Raw genomic sequence first — 25,979 nt, 5'->3', positions numbered from 1 at the left:
TGTTTGTATTCTTGATTATTTTTAAATTTAAAACAGTTTATTTTAAATATCTCACAATGAAGTATTCATATTAAGATATTTGTGATATCACTACTCATATATTGGTCTATATTTAATTGTTGCTATACCCACATTTATATTGAGGGCAAATTTAACTTTTTAAAGAGAAAAACTGTTTGGGAAGTTGCTTGAATGACAACTTTACCTCTTATTGTGTGTGTGTGTGTGTGTGTGTGTGAAAGAAATAGCAGTGGCAGTATCTATTCAACCATACGTTGTAAAACAGTGTGTTTAAAATATTTTCTGGCAGCGTGTGGAGTTGTGTTCTATTCTAGAGACTGCCATCTGGCTACAATATAAACATATCAACTCATCTAGAGTGATATAAATACCTCTTTATATGTGATACTGAAATGACAGATTATTCTGATTTTCAGTTTTTATTTTTCATTATGGCATATTTACAATAGAAATAATTCTAAATTTTAAAAAAATAAGAATTACCTAGGATTATTGCCTGCTTTACTTTATAATAAGAGACAGGTTGGTTTTCCATGGGTGGGGGCAGTGTCTGAACTAGTGCACGTCTGACAGTACTTGTAAGGCATTGCCTTTCCTCAGGGGCTTGGCTGACCCAGGAGCTGACCTCTTGGGATGGTAACATATATTCATTGAAATATTGTCTGTCAAGAATTTGCTTCTAAAGTTATCTTACATTAGATCTGTGTCAACATCATTATTTCTGGATAAAAGTTGCTATAAACTTGATTGTGTTTTTTTTCCTCCTATACTTCAGTATGGATTTGAGTGAAAGGCCAAAAGAAATCAAAATCTCCAGAATGGAACAAAAATTCATAATGGCTCGACAAGAAACATCCACTGGAAAGGAACCTCCCCAAACAAACTCTCATAATATTGTATCAAATACCCTGGGAAGGATGAAAATCTTAGACTATCAGCTTTCACCATCAAAATTTCTGAATGAAAATAAAAGTAGAAATTGGGCCTCTCAGCAGCAGACCAACTCCATCAAAAACTACTTTCAGCCACTTCCTATAAAAAGGTATATTTTTAAATAATTCATCTTGTGTCTCTGAAAAATATATTGCTATTTTTATATTATTGTACAGTGGCATTGTCTTTAGTCTTGTGTTGCTTATGTGTGCTTCTGTGATACTGCTGCTCCTGAACCAGGTTCCCTCTCCGAAATGTCCTAATCTGCTCCTCCGCTAGGGCCATGAGACAGATTTTTCCTTCACCTTTCTTCTTTGGCTTACTAACTAATACCTGAGTTTCATAATCACCATTCTGCTTGCGAACGCTGATCACCTCTCTCCTCCTGGGATCATGCTCCAGCAATTGTTTTCTCAATTTCTAGTATCTTTAATATGTCCTAGGTCTCTTTCTTCTGTTTTCAAAATTCAGTCATTCCTTTATTTTTGAAAACATTCCCTTGACTTAGTATCCTCTTTAAGCTATTGCCTTTTGTTTTTAAAGTCACTGTTAAGCTTGTCAAAAATATTATTATTGGGCCAGCATTGTGCAGTACTCTCAGGTGCTGCTTGCAACACCAGCATCCCCTGTCAGAGCACTGGATCAAGTCCTGACTGCTCTGCTTTCAATCCTGCTACCTGCTAGTGTGCCTGAAGAGGCAGTAGAAGATGACCCAAGTGCTTAGCCACCATCCACTCACATGGGAGAATTAGATAGCATTCCAAGCTTCTGACTTTGGTCATTACAGCCATTTGGGGAGTGAACTACTGGATGGAAGAGCTCTGTCTTGTCTCTCCATCCCTAAGTGTCTCTGCCTTTCAGATAAACAAACAAATATATCTTTTCTAAAAAAAAATTATTGCTGTTTCTAACATTCTGGATAACCTGTCTCTCTATTTTTTATTTTATGATTTATTTATTTGAAAGGCAGAGTTATAGAGAGAGGGAGAGAGATATAGAGAGATCTTCCATTGGCTGGTTTGTTCTCCAAATGGCTGTGGCAGCCAGGGCTGGGCCAAACTGAAACCAGGAGCCAGGAGCTTCTTCTGGGTCTCCCACATGGACACAGGGGCCCAAGGACTTTGGCCATCTTCTGCTGCTTTCCCAGGTGCATTAGCAGGGCTTTAGATCAGAAGTGGAGCAGCTGGGACTCAAACCTGCATCCATATGGGATGCTGACACTGCAAGTGGTGGTAGTTTTATGTGCTGTGCTTCAGTGCCAGCCCCATGACTTGTCATATTCAAATGACATCCTTGAAATTAATATTGACACAGTTGCCATTTGAATGGCCTTTTGCTAACATTCAACTGGTGAGTCTTTCTCCTTGTGGTAGTCTCCTCTTGGTTTTTGTGGTAGTGACCTCTCCTGGTTCTTTTGCCTCTGTAGCTTCCCTTTGTGAGGACTGGTTTACTTCTTCCTACTGTCCGATAAACTGAATGCTCTACCTTCAGGGTCATGACTCTCATAAATGATCTGTATATTTGGCCCTAATTTCTCCTTCAAGCTTCATGACCACTTTGTCCACAGGGACAAGTGCACAGGGACAAGTCTACAAATAATAGACCTAAAACTTTTTTGGTCCTTTCATTGAATGTTTGGCTGTTTGCTTTTATTTATTTATTTATTTATTTTTTGGTAGTTTACCTTGTCATCTTTGACTTCTCTGCATCACGAGTTGAATTTGTTGATTCTTATTTTCAGTATCTTTTCAGTCCATTCCTTCCTATTTGTGTTACAGCTCCCTGGTTCAAATTCTGACCACCTACAGTATTATAAAAGCCTCATATTTAGTCTGCCTGTCCTGTATCCTAACTTTAGTGTTAACGGAATATCACCTTGACTCTTCCTGTTCAACATAAACCCAATAAGAACTAGAGGAGCAGAGACCTGAGTCTTGTGTTCTCCATGAACCTCAGTGTTTACAGAAGCCTTTTAATATTTGCACTGTACAGTCAGTACCATATTCTAGATTTAGTCATTCTGGTTTGTTATCTTGAATCCAGTTCTCATTCACCTGTCAAATTATATTCCTGGGGTAATTGTTCCCTGACCACAGTTCCCTACATTACACATAAGCTGCTGTCTCCTGGCAACAAAGTATTTTTATACTTTTTTACCTTTTCCTCCATGTTGATTTATCTACTAATTCTGCTTCAGTAGAGAAAATACAGATCTCCATATTACTTAAGCCACAGGGTCCATTAATCCTATCACAACTGTAGAAATGTATGTGAATGGTGAACTGCTTTCAAGTGTCTGGTTGATTTCCAGTGATAATGTAAATTACTAAAATCAAGAGTACATTGCAAATTAGGTGGAGGGAACAGTGAATATTGCCAGGCTGAAAAATTACTTAGCTGTGTTCATGTTCTGATTTGTTCTTTTCTTTGTTTAAATCTAAGGGAAAGAGATGAAGAAAGTCAAGAAATGTCTTTATCCAAATCAGCAAGAATAGAAATGTCTTATTCTCTTTTAGAACAAACCCAACCTGCTACACTTTCAGTATCGAAAAATACAGAGCAGCCTCTAACTCAGAATGAGACTCTTGACCAAAAAACAGATAACCTAATTACAGACAAAGATTTAAAAACTGATATGAAAAATTCTGCTGATAAATCTCTTTGCACAGAAAAGGTAATAACAAAAAAAAGAAAAGAAATTGATGATTTCGCCATAGAAGATGAAGTATTGGAAGAGTTATTCAAGAACACAAAACCAGAGTTAGAAATTGAGGTGAAAGTTCAAAAGCAAGAGGAAAATGTCAATATCAGAAAAAGACCCAGGTTAGACTTAGAAACAAGCAGCACTTTTAATGATGAAACAGCACCAGAAAGTGACAAAGTATCTGTAAGTACCTTTAAAAAATTTTTCATTGATTGATTTATGTTTGTGTGACAGAAAGGGAGATTGAGAGAGATTTTCTAACTTCTGGTTCATTCTCCAAATGGCTGCAAAAGCCAGGGCTAGGCAAGCTGAAACCCACAGCCAAGAATTCTATCCAGGTCTCCCTCATGGGTGGCATGTTGACTTCCTTAGCTACATTTCAGAAAGGCAATTTCTAATATATGGTGATGGTAAAACTATTCTGGTTTTTTGTTTGTTTGTTTTTAAGATCTATGTATTTATTTGAAAGGCAGGGAGATTAAAAGAGAGATCTTCTAACTGCTAGCTCACTCCCCAGATGGTTCCAACAGCCAGGCTAAAGCCTGAAGCCAGGAATTCCATCCTGGTTTCCCACATGGGTGGCAGGGGCTTAACTCTGCTGCCTTCCCAGGCACGTTTGCAGGAAGCTGGATCGGAATCGGAGGAGACAATATTTGAACAACTGGTACTCAGATATGGAATGCTGGTGTCACAAGCTGCAGCTTAATCCACTGCGCCACAATGTCCGCCCCTAGAACTGTTATTTTCTACTTCGGGATCTAAATGTAGATTATAGTGTGTCTGTAAGATTTACCGTAAGCTGAAACTGAAAACTATGTGATATTCCTGCCAGGAGTTTATCCTTATATAAAATGATAGCTGTTCCTGAGTCATGGCTGTACTTAACAATTTTCCAGTCTCCATAGAATGCAGATGTGACTTGGGATCCTTGTTAATATTCTTCTTAGCATCATCCACTGTGTCTGTGGTGTATTTCCTCCTCACCTCATTCCACTATCTTGTCCCAAATTAAAATTTCCTTCTCACTTAATTCTCCAATGCCCAGTCATAATGCTGCTACTCATGGGATATCATCATTATATTTATAATAATCCTGCAATGAAGTAGTAAATACCCATTGAACACATGAGGAAACTTAACAATGGAAGGTATCAAGTTACTCAAAAATGTCTCATAGCTAGGTTTTTGTGTTTGTGTGGGTTTGTTTTTTTTTTTTTTTTTTTTTTTTTGACAGGCAGAGTGGATAGTGAGAGAGAGAGACAGAGAGAAAGGTCTTCCTTTTTGCTGTTGGTTCACCCTCCAATGGCCACCGCGGCTGGCGCACTGCAGCCTGCGCACCACGCTGATCTGATGGCAGGAGCCAGGTGCTTATCCTGGTCTCCCATGGGGTGCAGGGCCCAAGCACTTGGGCCATCCTCCACTGCCTTCCCGGGCCACAGCAGAGAGCTGGCCTGGAAGAGGGGCAACTGGGAAAGAGTCTGGCGCCCCGACCGGGACTAGAACCCGTTGTGCCGGCGCCGCTAGGTGGAGGATTAGCCTATTGAGCCGCGGCGCTGGCCTCATAGCTAGGTTTTGACAACTGGGACAAAAACATAGGTGTCTACCCTGTTCTATTGGTTATTGCTTTTGTCAGCTTTCTCAAAATGTCATTTATTCACTTACTTAGTTACATTAGGCATTGAGCATGCAAACATGAAAGGCAATATGAGATAGGCCTTGAGGAGAAAAAAAAAATCTCTGACTTGGTGATTGAGTTATATGAGAAATGGGAAAACATATAGAATAATTCCCAAGCCTACAGTCTGAGTATCTGCATAGGTTATGATGTGATTCTCTGAATTAGGAAATAAAAACTTTGGGGCTGGCATTATGGCATAGTACATAAGACTTATGCCTGCAACACTGGCATCCCATATGGATGCCAGGTTGTGGCCCAGCTGGTCCACTTCCAATCCAGCTCCCTGCTAATGCCCTGGGAGAAGCAACAGAAGATGGCCCAACTGTTTAGACCCCTGTTATCCATGTGGGAAACCCAGATGAAGCTTCTGGTTACAGCCTGGCCCAGCCCTGGCCATTACAGCCATCCGGGAAGTGAACCAGCAGATAGGTCTCTCTCTCTCCCTATCTCTCCATCTCTCTCTGTAACTGTGCCTTTCAAGCAAATAAATCTTTAAAATTAAAAAATAAATAAATAAAATAAAAAACTTAGGAGAGTGAGCACATTTGAGAGAGTATAGCAGAGGAGGTTAGAGAAGGTGCCTAAATGGGGTTTATGTTATGGTTGTGTATAGAGGGAAAAAAATATTCTGATGGTGGTAACTACTTGATGTATGTGAAAATACACATAGTAGGCTTGGAATGTACATATTTACTCTTAATTATTGAGTAGTAAAACATTAATTCTCTAGTTCCTAAGCAAGCACTTTTCAATCTCTTTTTAAAAATTTTTGTGAATTTTCATTGCTGTAACATTGAAAATTTTATGTAAAATGATATGCCCCCATTGTATCCAAGGGGATTATAGTTTTTACTGAAAGTATTAAAAAACTATGTAATACGGTTTTGTCTAGAATATGATCTGGATATATGAATATGAAAAATACTATAATTATATACAAGTCAATCTCCACTTTCATTGCAAACAAATATCTTGAACAGTTAAAGTGACTTAATTATTTCTTATTATAAGTGTGGCTTAAGGTTCCATTGTAACTTAAATTTAAATAGAATTCTTTTAAAGTGTTTGTTTTTCCTTTTGATTATAAAAGTAATCCATGACCATATAGAAATGTGGAAGATAAAGGAAAAAAAATTGACAATTTACTGATAATCCTGCTCTAGGAATGAAGGAACAGTTTGGCTCTGCCTTATGAAAGTTTGCTGGAATAACTGACAGAAATTTTTAAAAGGGCATATAAATATATTCATTGCAAAAGGGGAAAAATTCGCATCCCAGGGCAAGGCCACAGGAGTGTTTACCACAAACCTAGTTATTCAGAAATTTATATACTCCTTTCCACAGGAAAGGGGAGGAGTAGGGAGCATCGATGCAATGGCAAATGATTTTTAGGGGAACTCGGAGGGCTTGGAGAACTTATATAGGCCTGGACAGAGTCTGTTTGGCTTACACAATGAACAGTGGTTTCTTTCTTTTAAGATTTATTTATTTATTTGAAAGTCACAGCTACAAAGAGGCAGAGAGAGAAAGAGCTTCCATCACTTGATTCACTCCCTAAATGGCTACAGCTACTAGGTATGGGCCAGACTGAAGCCAGGAGTGTCTTCTGCGTCTCCCATGTGGATGCCGGGGACCCCTTGGGCCATCTTCTGTTGCCCTCCCAGAAGATTAGCAGGGAGCTGGATTGGTAGTGGAGTAGCCAGGATGCAAACCAGAGCCCATATAGGATACTGGCGCTACCTGCTACACCACAATGCTGGCCTCTGAACAGTGGTTTGTATATGATTCTCTTTGAAACATTGAGTGAAACAAAAACAGAAGACACTAGTGTGCCACAAAAGTCTGCCAAAATCTGTTGACAGATTTCAGTTTCTCCCTGATATAAATTGGTTAATAAAGCTCATGAAGAGAGCAGAGGTACTTCCTCCTCCTTTGTCAGCCAGACATTCAAAAGATAAGGGACCTTGGCAGAAACCACAACTTGCTTTGGGAAGCCAGGGAACAAGGAAAGATGAGAAGGACCTTGATTGTGAGGGTGATTCTAAGGCCTTTCAGCAGGTGAGAGCTGCAGTCTTTGGGGTGTTGTTTTCTGAGCTTCACTACTACCTTCTACAGACAACCAACCATAGTTAGCATTTTGATGTTTTCTTTTTAAATCTTATTTTAGGGGCCAACGCCCTGGCTCACTTGGCTCATCCTCCGCCTGTGGTGCCAGCATCCCATATGGGCGTTGGGTTCTAGTCCTGGCTGCTCCTCTTCCAGTCCAGCTCTCTGCTGTGACCTGGGAAGGCAGTGGAGGATGGCCCAAGTGCTTGGGTCGCTGCACCCGCATGGGAGACTGGGAAGAAGCACCTGGCTCCTGGCTCCGGATCGGCGCAGCGCCCATATGGGATGCTGGCACTACAAGCAGCAGCTTTATCCACTACACCACAGTGCCGGCCCCAAGTTCTGTACTCTTACATCACAGTAGATCTTTCTATATTTATTTTTATTTTCATCCTAAAATTTCTTTAGGAAATATACTTGAAGTCAGATAGCTAGGTTAGAGCACGAATATCTAAGATTTTTAGAAAAGTCCTTTTTTGGGGAGCTGGTGCTGTGGTGTATCAGATTAATCCACTGGCATTCCATATGATCACCAGTTTGAGTTGCTGCCGCTCCACTTCTGATCTAGCTCCCTGCTGATGTGCCTGGGAAAGCAGCAGAAGATGGTCCAAGTGCTTGGGCCTCTGCCACCCACTTGGGAGACCTGAATGAAGCTCCTTTCTCCTGGTTCCTGGCTCCTGGCTTTGGCCTGGCTCAACCCTGGTTATTGTGGCCAATTATAGAGAATGAACCAGCAAATAAAAGATCTTTTTTTCTCTTATCTCTCCCTCTCTCTGTGTAAGTCTGCCTTTCAAACAAATAAATTGTGTGTGTGTATGTGAAAATATATATAACTCCTATGAACAGTATTTTTTAATTTTATTATTTTAGGAAGAAAACGAAATTGGGAAGAAGTGTGTTCTCAACAAAGAGTCAGTATGGTCAACTAAAGAAGAAGTATCTGTGAGGAAATTTTTATCATATTTTCATAAATATATGACCTATAAGGACCAATTACCTTATCAGTTTATTTCATTTTACATTCTTAGAATTAATTATTTCTTTTTCTACAATTTTTTTAAAAGATTAATTTATTTATCTGAAAGACAGAGTTAGAGAGAAGCAGAGAGATGGCTGCAATGGCCAGTGCTGCACCAATCCAAAGCCAGGAACCAGGAGCTTCTTCTGGGTCTCCCACATGGGTGTAAGGGCCCAAGGACTTGGGCCATCTTCCACTGCTTTCCCAGGCTAGAGCAGAGAGCAGAGAGCTAGACTGAAAGTGGAGCAGCCGAAACTCGAACTAGAGCTGACGATGCAGGCTGGGGCTGTAACCCGCTGTGCCACAGCACCAGCCCCAACTTTTTACAATTTTGATGTGCCTCCTCTGGAAATGGATAGATACCATTGTAACCATGACAATAGAAAGTCTACAGTAATTCTCTTCCTTATTTCAGCGGTAGATATATGACCTTGAACAAGTAATTTTCATATTTGTAAACTTCAGGTCCTTTATAAAATGAAGTTGAGGGGCCGGCGCTTTGGCACAGCGGGTTAACACCCTGGCCTGAAGTGCCGGCATCCCATATGGGCGCCGGTTCTAGTCCCAGCTACTCCTCTTCTGATCCAGCTCTCTGCTATGGCCTGGGAAAACAGAAGAAGATGGCCCAAGTCCTTGGGCCCCTGCACCCACATGGGAGACCTGGAAGAAGTTCCTGGCTCCTGGTTTCAGATTGGTGCAGTTCTGGCTGTTGCAGCCAATTAGGGAGTGAACCATCGCATGGAAGACTTCTCTCTCTCTGCCTCTCTTCTCTCTGTGTAACTCTGACTTTTAAATAAATAAATAAAAAATTTAAAAAAAAATAAAATGAGATTGAAACAGGAAATGGTGGATATTGAGATATTTGTAAATTTTAGAAATATTAGACCTTTTTTTTAATTTAATTTAATTTTTTTTTATTTTTTGACAGGCAGAGTGGACAGTGAGAGAGAGAGAGACAGAAAGAAAGGTCTTCCTTTGCCGTTGGTTCACCCTCCAATGGCCGCCGCGGCCGGCGCGCTGCGGCCAGCCCACCACGCTGATCCGATGGCAGGAGCCAGGTACTTCTCCTGGTCTCCCATGGGGTGCAGGACCCAAGTACTTGGGCCATCCTCCACTGCACTCCCTGGCCACAGCAGAGAGCTGGCCTGAAAGAGGGGCAAGCGGGACAGAATCCGGCGCCCCGACCGGGACTAGAACCCGGTGTGCCGGCACCGCTAGGCGGAGGATTAGCCTAGTGAGCCGTGGAGCTGGCCACCATTGTGTTTTAATATTAAGATCTCCTGATTGCATCCTGTCTTAGGTGGAACTTTTTTGGCTTTTCCTTTTTTTCCTTTCTTTCCTGCCTGCCTTTCATCTTGATCTGTTAGAACTTTCCCTATGAATTTTATAGTTAAGGAGTTAAAGGAGCCAAGATGGTCAGCCTAGGGTGGCTATAACAATGACAGTATGTAACAAACTATAGCTAATAGTAAATGATAAAAGGAAGAATCTCTTTTAGCAATTGAAGCATAACACAAAGGAGTCTTTAAGCTGATTTTATAATTCTTCATTTGGAGTAACAAATGCCTTGTCAGGGTTGGCGCTGTGGGATGGCAGGTAAAGCCACTGCCTGCAGAACCAGCATCTCATATGGGCACTGGCTGTTCCACTTCCATTCCGGCTCTCTGCTATAGACTAGGAAAGCAGTGGAAGATGGCCCAAGTGCTCGGGCCCCTGCACCCATATGGGAGACCCAGAAGAAGCTCCTGGCTCCTGGGTTTGGATCAGTGCAGCTCTGGCTGCTGTGGCCATTTGGGAGTGAACCAGTGCATGGAAGACTTCTCTCTCTCTCTCTCTCTCTCTGCCTGTACTTCTCTGTAACTCTGACTTTCAAATAAACAAATCTTTAGAGAAAGAAAGAAAGAAAGAGAGAGAGAGAGAGAGGGAGGGAGGGAGAGGGAGGGAGGGAGGAAGAAAAGAAAGGAAGAAAAGAAAGAAGTGGCTTGTCAGTTAATGAGATAGTGTCTAGAATTTAAAATTGATTTTTTTTGAGGTTTTAAAAATACAAATTGTGAATCCACAAAAGCTTAAATATACTAGATGAAGACCTATAGAATGGATTGTATAATAATCTTTGTGAACAATTTTAACGAAAGCAGACAATGGTGAGATTTTCTATAAAGAGAAGCTATAAGAGAAGGTAAATTGCTTGTTTATTAGGACAGGATACTAAATTTAAAATACTGTCTATTTTTTAGTCTTCTGCTACAGATGTTATAAATGTTTGCAAAGTTATAAAGCAATTGAATAAATAATTTTCTGCTTTTGAAATAGGTATGATTTAATTCCAAATATAAAGTGCAGATACCAGAAATAAACTTCTTTCTGTCTTCTCAGGCATTGGAACTTCCTCTGTAAATCCCTAAATAACAAGTAATTTTCCTTCTTTTCCTTTCCTACCCATTTTAATTCCATTTGAGAACAATGATGAACTTCAGGAAAAGAGCGAGGTGCTTCCAAGTAATGTATTACTGACTGAATTTAGATCATTGGTGGTTATCTCCACTTCCAGAAATCTGTCTGATGTAAATAATGATTATGGTCAACTAAAGAATTTCAAGAAATTCAAAAAGGTAGGTATTTTTTTAAACTGTATCACAAGAGGGCAGTATTTGAAATGTTTTCAGAAATACCATTAGTGCTAACTGTTATAAAAGCAGTTTATGTTCAAAACTGATCTATTTCTTCTGCTTAAATAACAGAGCACATCCAGTAATGACAAGTATAGGCATTTTATTATTACATGCCTTTATAAAACAAAATACAAATACAGTCATGTGCCACTTAACAATGGAGAATGCCCTGAAAAGACAGTTTTGTCATTGTGCGATATAGTAGTATATAACACAGGGGTATAGCCTACTACATACCTAGGCTATATTATAATCACATGGAACCACTGTTGTATGTGTAGTACATTGTTGACGTAAATATTGTTGTAGGACACGTTACTTTGTGGACACTGAATATTACATCAGACCTGAGTATTCCTCCTTGTTAGGGAACTGACATACTGATTTTATTAGTATGGCTAAAGGAATATCTCTGATGAGTATTTTGTTATCTATTTGAGACATTTATTTCTTGATCCAGACTGAATACTAATTGCTGGTCTTTGCCTGTACATTTGGTCAGAGAACAGTAATTATTTCAGAAGCAGTCTTTGTAGGAAACTGCTTTTCTCAGTCATAGGCAGTTCTTGCCATGACTATGACGTGGTGCAGCTTTTTTCTCTAATGTGAGTATTTACTACTGTCATTTCCCGGTTCAGGTGGTTTCTACCTTTTATGATGGTATCTAAAGGGTTTGGAACTCCATTTGAGAGGAAGAAACTCTTTTGCTTCGAGCAGAAAAGATGAAAATGTCTCCCCCTTACGTGTCACCATGACACCTTTTTATTTGTGTACCTACTCTTTCCCACCTCACAATTGTGGGTCATGAATAGCACTGTGACATTCCTATTCATGCTTATTCCATGTTTAATATTGTTTTATAAAATATCATAAAGTAATCAAAACTCAAAAGATGTGGTGGTTTAGTACTGATTAAGTTACCAAAGGAAAAGCGGTATTATTCACTATCTGTATATTAATAACTCTGAAAAAGTATAAAATAGTCCAAATAACCTGGTAAGTAGTTTGAAAATGTAAAAAAAAAACATAAACAGTATGATATCCTTAATATTTTTAAAGAAAGGGGTCAAACAAAATTTATAGAAAGATATTTTACTGGATTGCCGCTAATAAAGGAATTCGAGTTTTCCTTTAAGTCTCCAAGTAAATAAAATACATTTTCATTTTTGTCATTCATTTTTAATGTGAGCTATTTATTTGTAAACAGTAAAAATGTCAATTAAAGTATAAATTAATTCCATCTCTGATATCTTTTGCCTAAAAAAACAAAACTGGAAGGTTTCTGAAAAGACTTGTATTTTTTATCAGTACTAGAAAGCATAAACTTTAGAATCTTTAAAACAAAGTATGGGCCGGTGCCGCAGCTCACTAGGCTAATCCTCCGCCTTGCGGCGCCGGCACACCGGGTTCTAGTCCCGGTCGGGGCGCCAGATTCTGTCCCGGTTGCCCCTCTTCCAGGTCAGCTCTCTGCTGTGGCCAGGGAGTGCAGTGGAGGATGGCCCAAGTACTTGGGTCCTGCACCCCATGGGAGACCAGGAGAAGTACCTGGCTCCTGCCATCGGATCAGCATGGTGGGCCGGCCGCAGGCCGCCGGCCGCGGCGGCCATTGGAGGGTGAACCAACGCCAAAGGAAGACCTTTCTCTCTCTCTCTCTCTCTCTCACTGTCCACTCTGCCTGTAAAAAATAAAAAAAATAAAAAAAAGAAAAAAAAAGTATGGTGCTTTGTATTACAGTATATGTGTTTACTTAGAGTTGCTTTAATTGCTAAGTGGTAAGCTAAAGCCATTCTTGAATTAAATACTCCACACTTAAAACTTATAATCGGGGCTAGAGCAGTAGCATAGTGGCATACTGGGTTAAACTTCTACCTGCAGTACCAGCATCCCATATGGATGCCGATTTGGCTGCTCTACCTCTGATCCAGCTCCTTGGTGATGCACTTGGGAAAGCAGTGGAAGGTGGCCCAAGTCTTTGGGCCCCTGCACCCACATGGGAGACCCAGATGAAGCTCCTGGCTTTGGCCTGGCCAGCCGTGGCCATTATAGCCATTTGAGGAGTGAACCAGCGAGTGGAAGGTCTCTCTTTCCCTCCCTCTCTCTCTCTCTCTCTCTCTCTCTAACTCTGCCTTTCAAATAAATAGAATACATCTTTAAAAAAAAATCTTAGAATCTTCTTTGCACATAAATCCTAGTGACATACCTCAATTTAGATAACAGTAATTGCTAGAAAAGATAAGGGTGAAAATAGATGCACTTAGCTCAGAGTTACCTCTTTCTGACTTTTGTTTATAGACTATAAATATCTGACATGTAAGATTTGCAATCTCCGCTTTTTAAGCTTTTTTAAAAAATAGATCATAATTTGTTAATATGTTTAACCTTACTACTTTTACTGTTTAACAGGTCACATTTCCTGGAGCAGGAAAACTGCCACACATCATCGGAGGATCAGATCTAATAGCTCATAATGCTCGAAAGAACACAGAATTAGAAGAGTGGTTAAGGCAGGAAATGGAGGTTAGTTGCAAGTGAAGCGCAGAAACTGGTTTAAATTGCATGTTTACGGTTTCTTAAGAATAAATTCTTAAACCCAGGCCAAAAAAGATAATTGAACTGATATCATTCAGGAAACTCCTTGATATATGAAGTATTAAGATTAATCTGTACTTTTCATAACACTTCTTTAAGGAAATTTTAGATTTATTTTTATTAAATTAAAAAAGTGGGACCTAAACAAGTAGATTAGTTTACATTCTAATATAAACAGGGGAAAAAACCTGAACCACAAAAGTTTAAAAGCAAACTAAAGAATAATAAAAAAGTATGGGCATGTAGTCATATTGTTAGGGCTGAAATGGCAGTGAAGAGAGATGACCTCAGTGCTTTGTCTTGTGTGAAAGAAGAATTTCCAGGAGGACAAGGCAGAGAGAAAAACGGGATTTGTGTAAGTCAGAGACCTCCTGCTGAAGCAGCCTGGAGAGGGGTTCCAAGAGACTCAGAAACCCTCTGAACTGAGAGGGTCTGAGCCTTTTTTTAATATGTTGCATAGCCTGTTTTTATTTTATTTATTTTACCTTATTTTTTATTTTATTTTATTAATACGAACTTCATATGTTTCATATATACAAATTTAGGAACATAGTGATTATTCCCACCCTTTCTCCCTCCCGTTCATACTCCTACCCTTCTTCCTCCTCCCTCTCCCATTCCATTCTTATTTTTTACAAAGCTCTTTTTGCAGTTAACTTTATACTCATAAGATTAACCCTATACTAAACAGCCCTGTCTTGACTGTTGAGGAACAGTGTTTTTTGTGTTTTTCTTTTTCCTTCATACTATTTGTTGAGGGTCTTAGTCTTTTTAAGCACACTTTGGGGGTAAAAAAAACGAGAACAGTAGCTAACAATCAGATAGAAGGTAGGGACAAAACCCATCAAAAGGCTGGATATGTAAAATTGTCTGTCCTGTCTGGCTTGCACATGATAAGACAAACAAACAAATCAGAAGGGGGATTGCTAACCTCCGTTTTCACAATTGGGAACTCAGAAGGGTGAAATCACCATTCGCTTACTATTCTCATGATAAAACTGGAAGCTCCCAAGGAGTGGGATAGGTGCTTTTGTTATTTTTAGGGGGGAAACATGCAGAGGGATTCAGCAGTTTGATCTTGCTAAAGATAACTTTTGAGAAAAGCAAGCATTGGCACCATCTTAGGGGACCAGCCTGTCTATGGACCCACTTGACTCCTCAAGGTATGTAGGTTATTACAGGTAAATTGGTGATAATATAGATAGACTGTTGCTTCTAAATCTAGGAATTTCATTAAACAAATCTGAAGATATCTCATTTACAGTTTTCCTGTATATTGTGCAGCATACCTACTGAGAAATGCGCATGAGCATACAGATGAGTGAGGGCTTTTATGTCATCTGATCACACACATAACCAACATCCAAACTGAAACAAAACATTACTAGAACCCCAAGAGTTCATGTTTTGTTGTTTCTGTGATCTTCTGGAATTCCAATTTGGCATCAGTTAAGTTTTCTCACTTGTTCACTCCCATGTATCCTGACCTGTTTTCTATATATTTCATCTCCTTATTTCACTGCATTTTATTTTTGGTAGTATCTTCAGGTTGTCATCAGTGTACAACTTCTGTCTTCAACTCTGGTTGCTATTTCCTCAATCCATTGAGTCATCGTTTAGCCTATGTATTTTTTTGTATTACTGAAAGTCTGTTACATTCTTTCTAAATTTTCTGGTTCCTTGCTGATTTTTTTAAGTTACTGTTTTCTTTGCTTTATAAGACCAATACCTAAAGTATTTGTGGCTCTATTTTCTGCTCTTAGGCTGCCTTGTTTCTGGGTATCTATTTTGTAATCTCTGTGTGAGGGATCAAAAATATAAGTCTCAGCCATTTTAGGTTCTTGCTAGGCCTGCCATCTTTCAAGAGATGAGTTCAGTCTCACATCCTGCTGTTCTTCCCCAGGTTTGGAAGCAGTCCTGTATGAAGCAGTTCATTGCCTACTGCCCCTTGCCCCCATCCCTAGCTCACCTGAGATATAAAAAAGCCCAGGCCCTGGGGTCTGGGCCCTCTGCCACATGTTCGGTCTGTGTGCATGCTGGCAGCTGGTCAACCTCTGATTGTATTTTCTTTGAATAAATTTGATCTGGCTGTGAATTAGTATCCTGTCTCCTCTTTGTTTATGTCCCCTTTTCTTTACACTGTGAATTGATCATTTTCCTTGGAATTTTATCTGTGGTATTTTCTTGAATTCTGAGTTCAGGTTTATTTCATCCAGAAAAGCTGTGTTTCTGACTGCCGGTCTTGAGTCTACTTCACAGTCTGTTGTGATTATTTTTGGGATCACTTAGGTAGGTTAGTGTGTATTTGGGAGCAGAAGCCTGAAGTGAGATTTTTCTTTCTTTCCTTTACCAAGTGCTAGAGTCAACAGGCAAGTTTCTTTGCTCTCTGTTTCTCTGTTGTGCTTTAAGGGTTTTTTTGTTTGTTTGTTTTTTTGTTTGTTTGTTTGTTTGTTTTTCCCCCACTCTGGTGCTGAGTCTTTGTTAGAGTCCTCTCCTTGGATTTTCTTCTTTGTCACTTCTACACCTTACAGGCACCCAAGAGAGCACAGGTTTTTCATGGTTTTCAGCTATCTACAGGGCAAGACAGAAGCTGGCTATCGTACTGGCTAACCTCTTAAGTTTCCTTATTTTGCTTTGTTGTGAGTGTAGTGTATCCTTTAAGAATTCATTTCTTAAAATGCTTTTATAATTGGTTTTTTTTAATAAATGTTCTTGGAAAATTCGCTTATAAAAGTAGTGTTGTTAGGAAGGTTACTTGGATTTAATGTCCAAAAATCAGAGTGGAAGTCACATTCTCCTTTCCTCTTTTGAAAGAACAGTTGACTTTATTATTTCATAAATGTACATACTAAAGAATTACGATAGTACACAAAAGACTGAATGAAGAATTAAAACTGAAACAATATTCTAGACATCTCTTTATTGATGAGGGATGAGAGGCAGAGGACTAAGAAGGGAGGGAGCTTGGTAGAAAGAAGTTAAATGGTAGGCTTTGCTGATTTTGTGTACATGTATTCTGTCTACTGAGGTCCCTCTAAGACTAGGGAAGGAAATAGGAGAAACACTGGGAGGTTGTACTCAATATTTGATTTCAAACTGTATGCTTCAGTTTTAGGCACTGTTGGCTTCCTGCCATAAAGAGGGAAGACGTTATTTGTACTGTCTGCCTCCCATCCTCTACCTTATAATAGTCCTTTTTCCACTTTCCAGGTGACTTGCATGTCTGCAGTATTCCTTCTTAAGATTGAAAATTAATAGCAATCTATTAATTGCTCAGTGATGATTGTTCTCCATTAGTTTCTCCTGGAATACCATATAGTATTTTGATTTTCAAGTATAGTTCATTAGTTTCTCCTGGAGTACCATATAGTACTTTGATTTTCAAGTATAGTTCTTCTTCATTTTAAGAACTTCTCTATTGTATCTTTTACAATATTGTTTATATTTGCTGGGCTTTCTACGTTTAAGGCATAACTTCTGTTTCTTTTGTATTCACTGGTTTTCTTAAGCTATTTTACTACATTCAGATTTCAGATGTATTCTGTTCCTTACCAAATGTGTGGCCTAGGACAAAATATCTAACTTTGTGCATCTATTTCCTCATGTACAGAGTGAGAAAAATAATAGTACCTCTATTTCATATACTTGCTCTAAGGATTAAATAACATACTATTCACAAAGCATTGGGCTGGCGCCATGGCTCACTTGGTTAATCCTCTGCCTATGGCACCGGCATCCCATATGGGCACCGGGTTCTAGTCCTGGTTGCTCCTCTTCCACTCCAGCTCTCTCATGTGGCCCGGGAAGGCAGTGGAGGATGGCCCAAGTGCTTGGGCCCCTGCACCCACATGGGAGACCAGGAGGAAGCACCTGGCTCCTGGCTTTGGATCAGCGTAGCTCCAGCTGTAGTGGCCATTTGAGGGGTGAACCAACGGAAGGAAGATCTTTCTCTCTGTCTCTCTCACTGTCTAACTCTATCTGTCAAATAAATTAAAAAATAAAAAAGTTTAAACAAAGCATTTTTATCAGTGGAAACAATGTTAACTATTCATAATTTTATTTAGTTCCGAAAGGATGTTATTATGGTTCAGTTTGTTTACTTAGCATTTCTCCTTTTTTAATTGGGGTTTTTCTAACCTAACATTTTTTCTTGTTTCACAATTTCATTAATTTTATTTATTTATTGTTCTTGAGCTGTTATTTCTTACAGACTAGGTTCTTAATCTATCTTTTGCATGTTCTGTTCCAGTATCTCTTTTTTCCCTTCTAGTATGTGGAGTAGCTTTGCAGTTTGCTTTCATCTTCAGTTTTTTAAAGTGAAATATCCTATCCAGAAATTATGTGTAAGGAAAAGGGAAACAGAACAGAGAGAAGGCAGGATAATAACTCACAGCCAAAATTAATTTATTCAAGAATAATAAACTCACAGAGGTGGAAAACTGCTGAGGTGCACCCACACTGAACACAAGGCAGAGAGCGCAATCCTCTAGGGTCCGGAGGGAGGGGTTAATAGGCAGAGGTGAGTTTCTCCATACAGGTTTTTCCTAGGCTTTCGAACTTGGAAAAAAATGCAGGGGGTAGGGTAGGGAACAGTACAGGGCATGAGGCTGAGCTGGTCTCTTGATAGAAGGCAGAAATAAGGGGTAAAATGGGATTTTATCTACTTTCAGGCAAGGAGTTAAAATGGCTGAGGCTTATGTCCCTGTTCCATCATTCTTTTTGCTGTGTAAAGAATCTGTTGTGTAAAACACCGTGTGACATTTTATGCAGGGGTTACATTCTAAAGTCAGTTTTTTTTGGGGGGAGGGTAGGGGCAGACATTGAATGTAATCAGAATTACTCTCAACTCTCTTAGCTTGTCCTTGAAGAATAGAATTACTCTGCTGCCCCACCATCAGTATGACCACCTGCTCAGTGCAAGGCACACGGTGTGTCCCATCCAGTTTCTGTTGCCTGAATGCATGGAACTGGGGAAAGGAGGCTCAGCTTGTGCTGTGTGAAGCTCTTACTGAAAGGGTGAGCTAGCTGTCTCCTGTACCAGGCAGTATTCTCTATCCCACAAAAAGAATAACCTCGCATTTTAGTATTTAGGCAATTGACCCAATTTGTCAGGTGTCCCCGGGCCTCTGCTTTTGGTCAACAACCTGTTTGCTTACCTCCCCATGCCATTGGTCATGGCTCAGCAGCCTGACAGTAGTTACTTTCCCTGCTCAGGTTACTTTTTCCTGAAATTTGAGGCACTAGTAAGAATTCTAAGTTTTGACCAGTTCTAGAGCACTATTCAGTGGTTTGGCACAATGTGAGGAATCACTTGTATCAGAATCTTTGGGTTCTTTAATTTACATAGCCATGTTTTTAAAGTCTTTGGTATAGGGTCATATTCTCCTTAATTGATCTCCACTGCTAGATATTGTTTGATTGAATGGTTTTGGAAAGGGGGGAGTTAAGAGAATGATAGTGCTGCAGCTATTTTTTTCTATTTTTATTTATTTCATTAGGAATTAAAGAAAAAGGGCTGTGTTCTAGATTTATTCTACCTAATCTCTTTTTGCCAGAATGATTTTAGGTGCTCTAAGTGAAATTTACCCTAAGACTTGACTTTTGCTGCCTAGCTATTGCTTGCATACATGAAGGAATTACTGTATTGACTGCTCGTTTCCCAAGACGCCCTCACCCATGCCCTACACACACACTCCTTTTCTGTATTCCCTATCTTTTGTTCTTTTTGAGTCATTCTTGCTCTACTTCCATTGCAAACCAGTGTTGGTTTTCATTACTGATGGAGTCAATTCCTGAAGTTTCATTCAATTTAGGATTTTTCCATTCTGCGTATCAGACATAGTAATTATCTGAACTCTGTACAAAACTGGTTTGCATTTTAAAAGTCTCTCTGAATTGGGTTCTCTCACACCATTGAAAAATGCTAGTAATATGAGGTAGTTCTATTTCTTAATGCTGTTTTGCTTAATGTTTTTCTAAAGTATATGAAATAAGACTTTTTACTTTTTTTCTTATACTGTTCTACATATTTAAAATTAGCATCCAGAAAGCTTCTAAAAATATGCAGAATAATGATACCAGCAGCTTTTTTCACAGCTGCTTTATGGAAATCATGTGTCTTTCCATTCATATTTTGTGATCCTTGTTAGAAAAAAGTGAAAAGATGTAATTTCATTTTGATGTTTCACTATATGAATAGATCTAGTTCCTACAGGTACCCTTGTAGGCTCTTTAAAAAGACTCAGCAGCAGTTTAACAGCTGACATTGTCAAATCTCATATATTCCATTTGAGTTCTTTAGCCTTTGGCAAATTAATTAACCTACAGCTTCTGTTCCTTTGGGAAAATAGTGTAAAAATAGGAATGAACTTACATGAAGATTAAATGATTTTCTTAGATAAAAACTTAAAATAATATCTGGAAGTATAAGTGTAAATTATTAATAATGAAAATAAACAGCACCTGCATTTAAGAAACAAGGTTTTTTAAGTAGAATTAGGAGTAGAAGTAGAAGTAAGAATTCTGTAGCTGAATTTGGGGGTAAGTTCTTCATAGCAGGCATTATTTTTAAATGAAAGAGATCAGGATTCCTTTTTTAAAGAAGTGATGAACATGTTCCTTGACACATAGTAGCCACTACATCATTACTGAATAAATGCACATTGTGAGATGGTAAAATGTGGAATGGAGGAAAAAGAAGGCAATCTGGGCAGAGATGGAAACATGAACGAAAGAAGAGAAAGAGTCATAAAGAAATCATGGTGATTCTGGGGTTTTGTTGCTTTTGGTTTGTGGTTCAGTTTTAAAGACATACAGGTTTGTGAAGAGTCAGATGAGAAGTGAAAAAGTGACTTGGTGCTAGATTATAAGGAGACTTTTACATTTTAAGGGTCAGACTCCAAAGTTTGTTTTCTTTAGTAGGGGGGTGGTGAAGTCATTGAAGGGTTTTGGATGGCAAATGATGGCATCACAGCTGGGTTTGAGGAAAATGTCCTCAGCACACGGTTTTTCCAGTCCCAACTTTCTAAGATGCTAGTGGCTTGATGACTTTGTGTTTACAGTTACTGTCTGGCTGGGGTAATTCAGCAGCGGCTTCAACATCCCAATTTGGGACCAAACAGAAGGGAGCCCATTTGCCAGTGGGAAAATACTGCCTTCTCAAGTCATCAGTGGTCTTACTCCAAAGCACTGACGTTTCATTTAGTAAAAGGGTTCTGCTGAAACATTGATTAGAAATTCAACGAGCTAGCAATCTGTGTTGGTTACCTGTAAGAGGAGACAGGATAATGAGAGTTGTTTGGTTAAAGCACTTGTGCAATAATCTTAGCATGAAGTGAAAACAGAAAGGATCTGTTGAAGGTGGAGACAGGATGGAGGCAAGAGCTGGAAGACATGATGACCTGCTGGTGTGGAAATCTCAAAGATAACTGTGACCTATCAATCTAGATGTTCATGAACTTTATATTCACTCTTGAGCAAATTCTGAAATTCTGTTAATTTCGACAGGTACAAATTCAGCAGGCAAAAGAAGAATCTCTTGCTGATGATCTCTTTAGGTAAAGTTTGATTTCAGCTTTCTCGTATGCTTTTCTGCTTTCAAAAATGTATGTAGATTCATTGCTATTCATAGAGATTAAATTTTTTTCCTTCTCTCCATGTAGATACCTAGTCCTTCACCAGAGGAATGTTTTATTTTTAACATAGCTATTTCCTTGTATTACTTGAGTACCTCATAACTGGGTTCACTGGATATAGCATTGCAGTTTGGGGTTGATGCAATTGTTCTGTATCACAAAGTACTTAAAATTTGTGTGGGGTCATTCAGGCAAAAGGCAGGTTACTGAGCTTGGTGAACTTGGCTTATAAACTTGTGAGGTTTTTTCAGCTCTCAGAAGCATTATGAATGAATGGGTTTTGAATTAAGACAAATAAAATGCCAGACCATTTGTTTAATTTTAATTGGCTCATGCAGAAAAACAGAAGGCTGGATTAGAGTTTCAAAGCAGATTTTTGTGGGAGGTTTTAGAGGAGTTGTAATGGGTGATTAAAATTTAATTCTGATTTAGCACATTTTCAACATTCTTGTAGGTCTAACAAATCTGACAATTATTGACACTCAGATATTAATAAAACATAGGAGGGAGAGACTATCTGAAAGTAACATTTTCCTAAACTTACTTAAGACAGAACAAAATACTATACCTTCTGCAGCCAGTTTGGTTGATTCTCTGATTTTGAAAATACTGACAGACAATATGGATTTTTTTAAGATGACAATTATTATGGCTTAGTAATGATTTTCTTAAGTAGTAAATGAGATTGTCATGTTGCCCAATTATATTTGTTTAATTGATGCTGGAGAAAATTTTTAAACCAATAATTATATTTTAGGTTCATTGTGCTCTTTTGTGCAAATGGTATACTTTTTTTTTGCAGCTGGGGGTAGAAGTATGTGGGATCTGTTTCAAGCTATGTTGTAAGAATTATAAACCCGTCCTGATTTTTAAACTGTTGCTTTCATTAATTTTAATGCTTTGTAGGATTTTTTTAAAATATTGATGATGTTCCAGTCTTAAAAATAGTCATACAAGCAACATCAAAGGAATAAATAAAAACATAATGTCAGTACTTAATATCAGATCCTAAGGATAAAATTGTTATTTTCATCCTATTGGCTAAAGTGTGGCTATAGTTTGAAAGCCCTTAGCTTTAAAAGTGAGTGACCATCCCTATCTAAATATCCTTCAATTTAATTTCTTTCCTTAACAGATATAATCCTAATGCAAAAAGGAGAAGATAACTGAAGGTTTTAAAAGGAAGCTATTGAAAAATATTTCCAGCAAGTATTTACTTCAGGCTAACTGGGATATATAAATATAGTATATAGAAGAGATTTTTAAGTTGCAAACATTTTGTGACCTAAATTTGTTAAATAAAATGCACAAAACTCTGTTCCTTTCTTGTGTGACTTTGAATATTCTTCTGTTTTCAGGCTATCATACCATCTAATTAAGCTTTTCTTTCTTTCTTTCTTTTTTTGTTTTTGGTTTTTTTTTTTTTTTTTTTGAGATTTATTTATTTATTTGAAAGAGTTACAGAGAGTACTGAGAGAGACAGAGAGAGATCTTCCATCCAGTGGTTCACTCCAAATGGCCTCAACAGCTGGAGCTGGGTTAATCTGAAGCCAGAAGCCAGGAGCTTCTTCCCGGTCTCCCATATGAGTGCAGGACCCAAGGACAAAGCCATTGTCCACTGCTTTCCCAAGTGCATTAGCAGAGAGCTGGATTGGAAATGGAGCAGCCGGGACTTGGCGCCCATATAGGATGCCAGCACTGAAGGCAGCAGCTCTACCTGTTACACCACAGCACTGGCCCCAATTTTTTCTCACTTTTAAATGTGCTTTTTATTTATTGAATTGTTAATATAGTCACAGTTCAAAAGTCTAAAAGTATGCACAGTTAAAGACCAAAATTTCCCTACCACTACAGTCCTAGTTATTTGATACCCCTCAGAAAAAAAGAAATCCATGGTACCTATTTCCTGTGAGTGTTTCCAGAGATTTTTAGTACCTATTCAAATTCCTATGCATGTAATTTTTCAGTAATTTCTTGTACAAGTAATAGGATAACATATACAGTATTCTGCACTTTGTGATTTTTCATTTAATAATTGTAAGATCATAGGCATATCAACATAATTTTTACTTTTATTTTTTTCTTGTATTATGTTGTCATCTCAAACTGAAGGGACCCAGCTGAAATGCTTCAGTAGTTGAGATGTCGGCCACATACTGTTCTAGTATTAGAAACTGAAGAATATATGGAAGACTTCATCAAGCTTGTGACTACTGTCATGAGAACGAAAAGACTTTGTATATCCCTCTGGTGGTGTTAAATGGGCTGACCATACCCTAGTAGAGATTCTTGAGTCCTGGTTTTCCTGCCTATAAAGTAGAAGTAATGAGACTCTGTTGTTGTTAAACCTTAAAGGGATATGGTAAGAAAAAAAATCAGTGTCTTCTTTCAAATTTTCTTGCATATACAAGTGACTTTCATCCCCGAACATTAGAATTTGGATGAAGTTTTAATCAACTCTGAGGCTTGAAAAAAAAGTCATTTAAACTTAAAGCTTCCTGGTCTTACATGTTCTACCACTCTAATAATTTTACCTTTTTAGGTCGTTAGACCAAGCATGGAAAATTAGAGCATAAATTAATATATATTGTTGCTTGATCTTGGTGTTCCTCCATATGCAATCAAGGCAGGTCACCACATGTAGTATCTGGCTAAAATACCTTCTACCTTTGACCAATCCTCAGAGAATTCTCTGTTTATGAAGATGGTTTATAAAATGGTAGCTCTTTTTTTTCTTTGTCATATTCTCACCCTTCATTATCTTTTCAAATATTTTGTTTAGGAAAAAGTTGCTGAAGGTACATACAAAGCATTGCCCTCCATAACACTGAAAGAATATAATGATTAATCAGAAAAAAATCTCATCTCCATGGGAACTGACAGCGTGAGTTAATACAAACCCTCTAAGTTTTACTTAGCATAAAAGGTACTATTCAGGGGCTGGCGCCATGGCTCTCTAGGTTAATCCTCCACCTGCGGCACCAGCATCCCATATGAGCACCAGGTTCTAGTCCCGGTTGCTCCTCTTCCAGTCCAGCTCTCTGCTGTGGCCTGGGAAGGTAGTGGAGGATGGCCCAAGTGCTTGGGCGCCTGCAACCACATGGGAGACCAGGAGGAAGAACCTGGCTCCTGGCTTCGGATTGGCATAGCTCTGGCCATAGTGGCCATTTTGGGGGTGAACCAATGGAAGAAAGACCTCTCTCTCTCTCTCTCTCACTGTCTAACTCTATCTGGCAAATAAAAAAAAAAAGGTACTGTTCAGTAGATGGAATTTTTTTATCATTGTGCGTGGATCTTTCAGCACTGCTCAGTCTTTACCAGGCTGTTAACTGTGTCCTGAACAACTCAGTCACAGACCTACTTGAATAGCATTATATGCCTTTTCCTCTGGCTCTAATGTGAGTTCTTTTCCTAATCTTGTATGGTTTTGGAGAAAGAAGAGGAGGAATATCCTGCCTTGTCTCTTGCTTCATTAGAGGAACTATGCCCCCTTTACTAGTCTAGGGCTTTAGCCATGGGTCAGCCCACCTTCCTGATGTCAAGGAACAGGTGCCCTTCCCTTTAGTGATAATCACAGCTGCCCATTCCCCAGCAGCCTTTCTGGATCACATCCTCTTTAATTTATTAGTAAAAATACTTGGGAGTATCTTTGTCTCACACTTCTTCCTAATGCCATAATTGAATCCTTTTGGTTGGTCCACTTAATGTAGGTCTGGTTATCAGAATTATGGTCATGACTCAAATTTCCTTGTTAAGAGATTGCAGCAAGTTGAGACTTGGGTAAAATCTGATCTTCTCTCGAGTTGAACCAGGCTGTTTGTATAACTTCCTTTTGAACATTTCTATTCTTTTTGTCAGGCTAGTATCTAAATTAATGACCATAAAACTTGAATCAACCTGTTTTCATTAATAAGACAATGGGAGGGATTTCACTGCCCAAAACATGGAGTTGAATCTCTTTTTTTTATCAGTGTAGAGGCTGATTCCAAAAACGAGGGGGGCAGTACTTTAGAATGGAGCAGCATGAGCTTTGTTAGCAAATTGAGCTACTTTAAATGCCAACCCACAAGATATGAAGTTTATTCTGCAGGCAGTAGGGGAGTTGGCAGTTTCTGACAGAACACTTCCAAATCAATGTTAATTCTGTTCAAGGTATATAAGGAAATGGAGGCCTAAGACATTTCTACTTTGAACTCTAGTTGAAGCAGAAATAGAGAAACCCATATTTTGAGCGACAGGACTTAATTCAAGGATTTAGATGCTTAAAATTGTTAGACTAGGAGCAGGTGCTAATGTGGGCCTTCAAAAAGTCCCAGAGCATTTTTAACAGACCTGCTGAAGTAGCTCCTGCCTGTAAGACCTCCTGGGAGCTCTGTGCTCACAAATACATTTATATACCTATGGGCCAAAGAGCAGTCATGAATCGCTGTAGCTACTCATTTGTCTGGAGAATGAGGAATGGAACAGTACAGCAGGGAACCGTATTTCTATTACTTACCTGGTAAACCGAAACAGCAAAGGGGAGAGGAAGCTGGCTTCCAGTCTCACAGTCACCCTGTAAATCATGGGTGAGTTAAGGAAATACAGTTAATTAAGTATTCTCAGCCTTCCTGGGAAGTGGGGA

The 25,979-nt window shown here is 38.9% G+C and overlaps 1 protein-coding gene across 5 annotated transcripts in view; it reads left to right on the top strand.

The window, feature by feature from the left end:
- Positions 1–22,673, top strand: part of NBN (nibrin) — a 48,827-nt gene extending 26,154 nt beyond the window's left edge. For 2 of the 5 annotated variants that reach the window (XM_008255714.4, XM_008255717.4), the window contains 7 exons: positions 797–1,063; positions 3,397–3,841; positions 8,313–8,384; positions 10,920–11,072; positions 13,536–13,649; positions 21,228–21,277; positions 22,491–22,673. In XM_008255714.4, coding sequence (XP_008253936.1) covers positions 797–1,063; positions 3,397–3,841; positions 8,313–8,384; positions 10,920–11,072; positions 13,536–13,649; positions 21,228–21,277; positions 22,491–22,521 — 1,132 coding nt within the window. In that variant the 3' untranslated portion in view covers positions 22,522–22,673. The remainder of the gene's footprint in view (positions 1–796; positions 1,064–3,396; positions 3,842–8,312; positions 8,385–10,919; positions 11,073–13,535; positions 13,650–21,227; positions 21,278–22,490) is intronic. The other 3 variants (XM_008255716.4, XM_070075845.1, XM_051844619.2) reach the window with 2 other exon arrangements.
- Positions 22,674–25,979: the final 3,306 nt, after the last annotated feature.

This window comes from Oryctolagus cuniculus, chromosome 6 (genome assembly GCF_964237555.1).
Source record: "Oryctolagus cuniculus chromosome 6, mOryCun1.1, whole genome shotgun sequence".
NCBI classification, from domain to species: Eukaryota; Metazoa; Chordata; class Mammalia; order Lagomorpha; family Leporidae; genus Oryctolagus; species Oryctolagus cuniculus.
The sequence above is the reverse complement of the archived record's forward strand: the minus strand, read 5'-3'. Positions and strand labels throughout refer to the sequence as shown.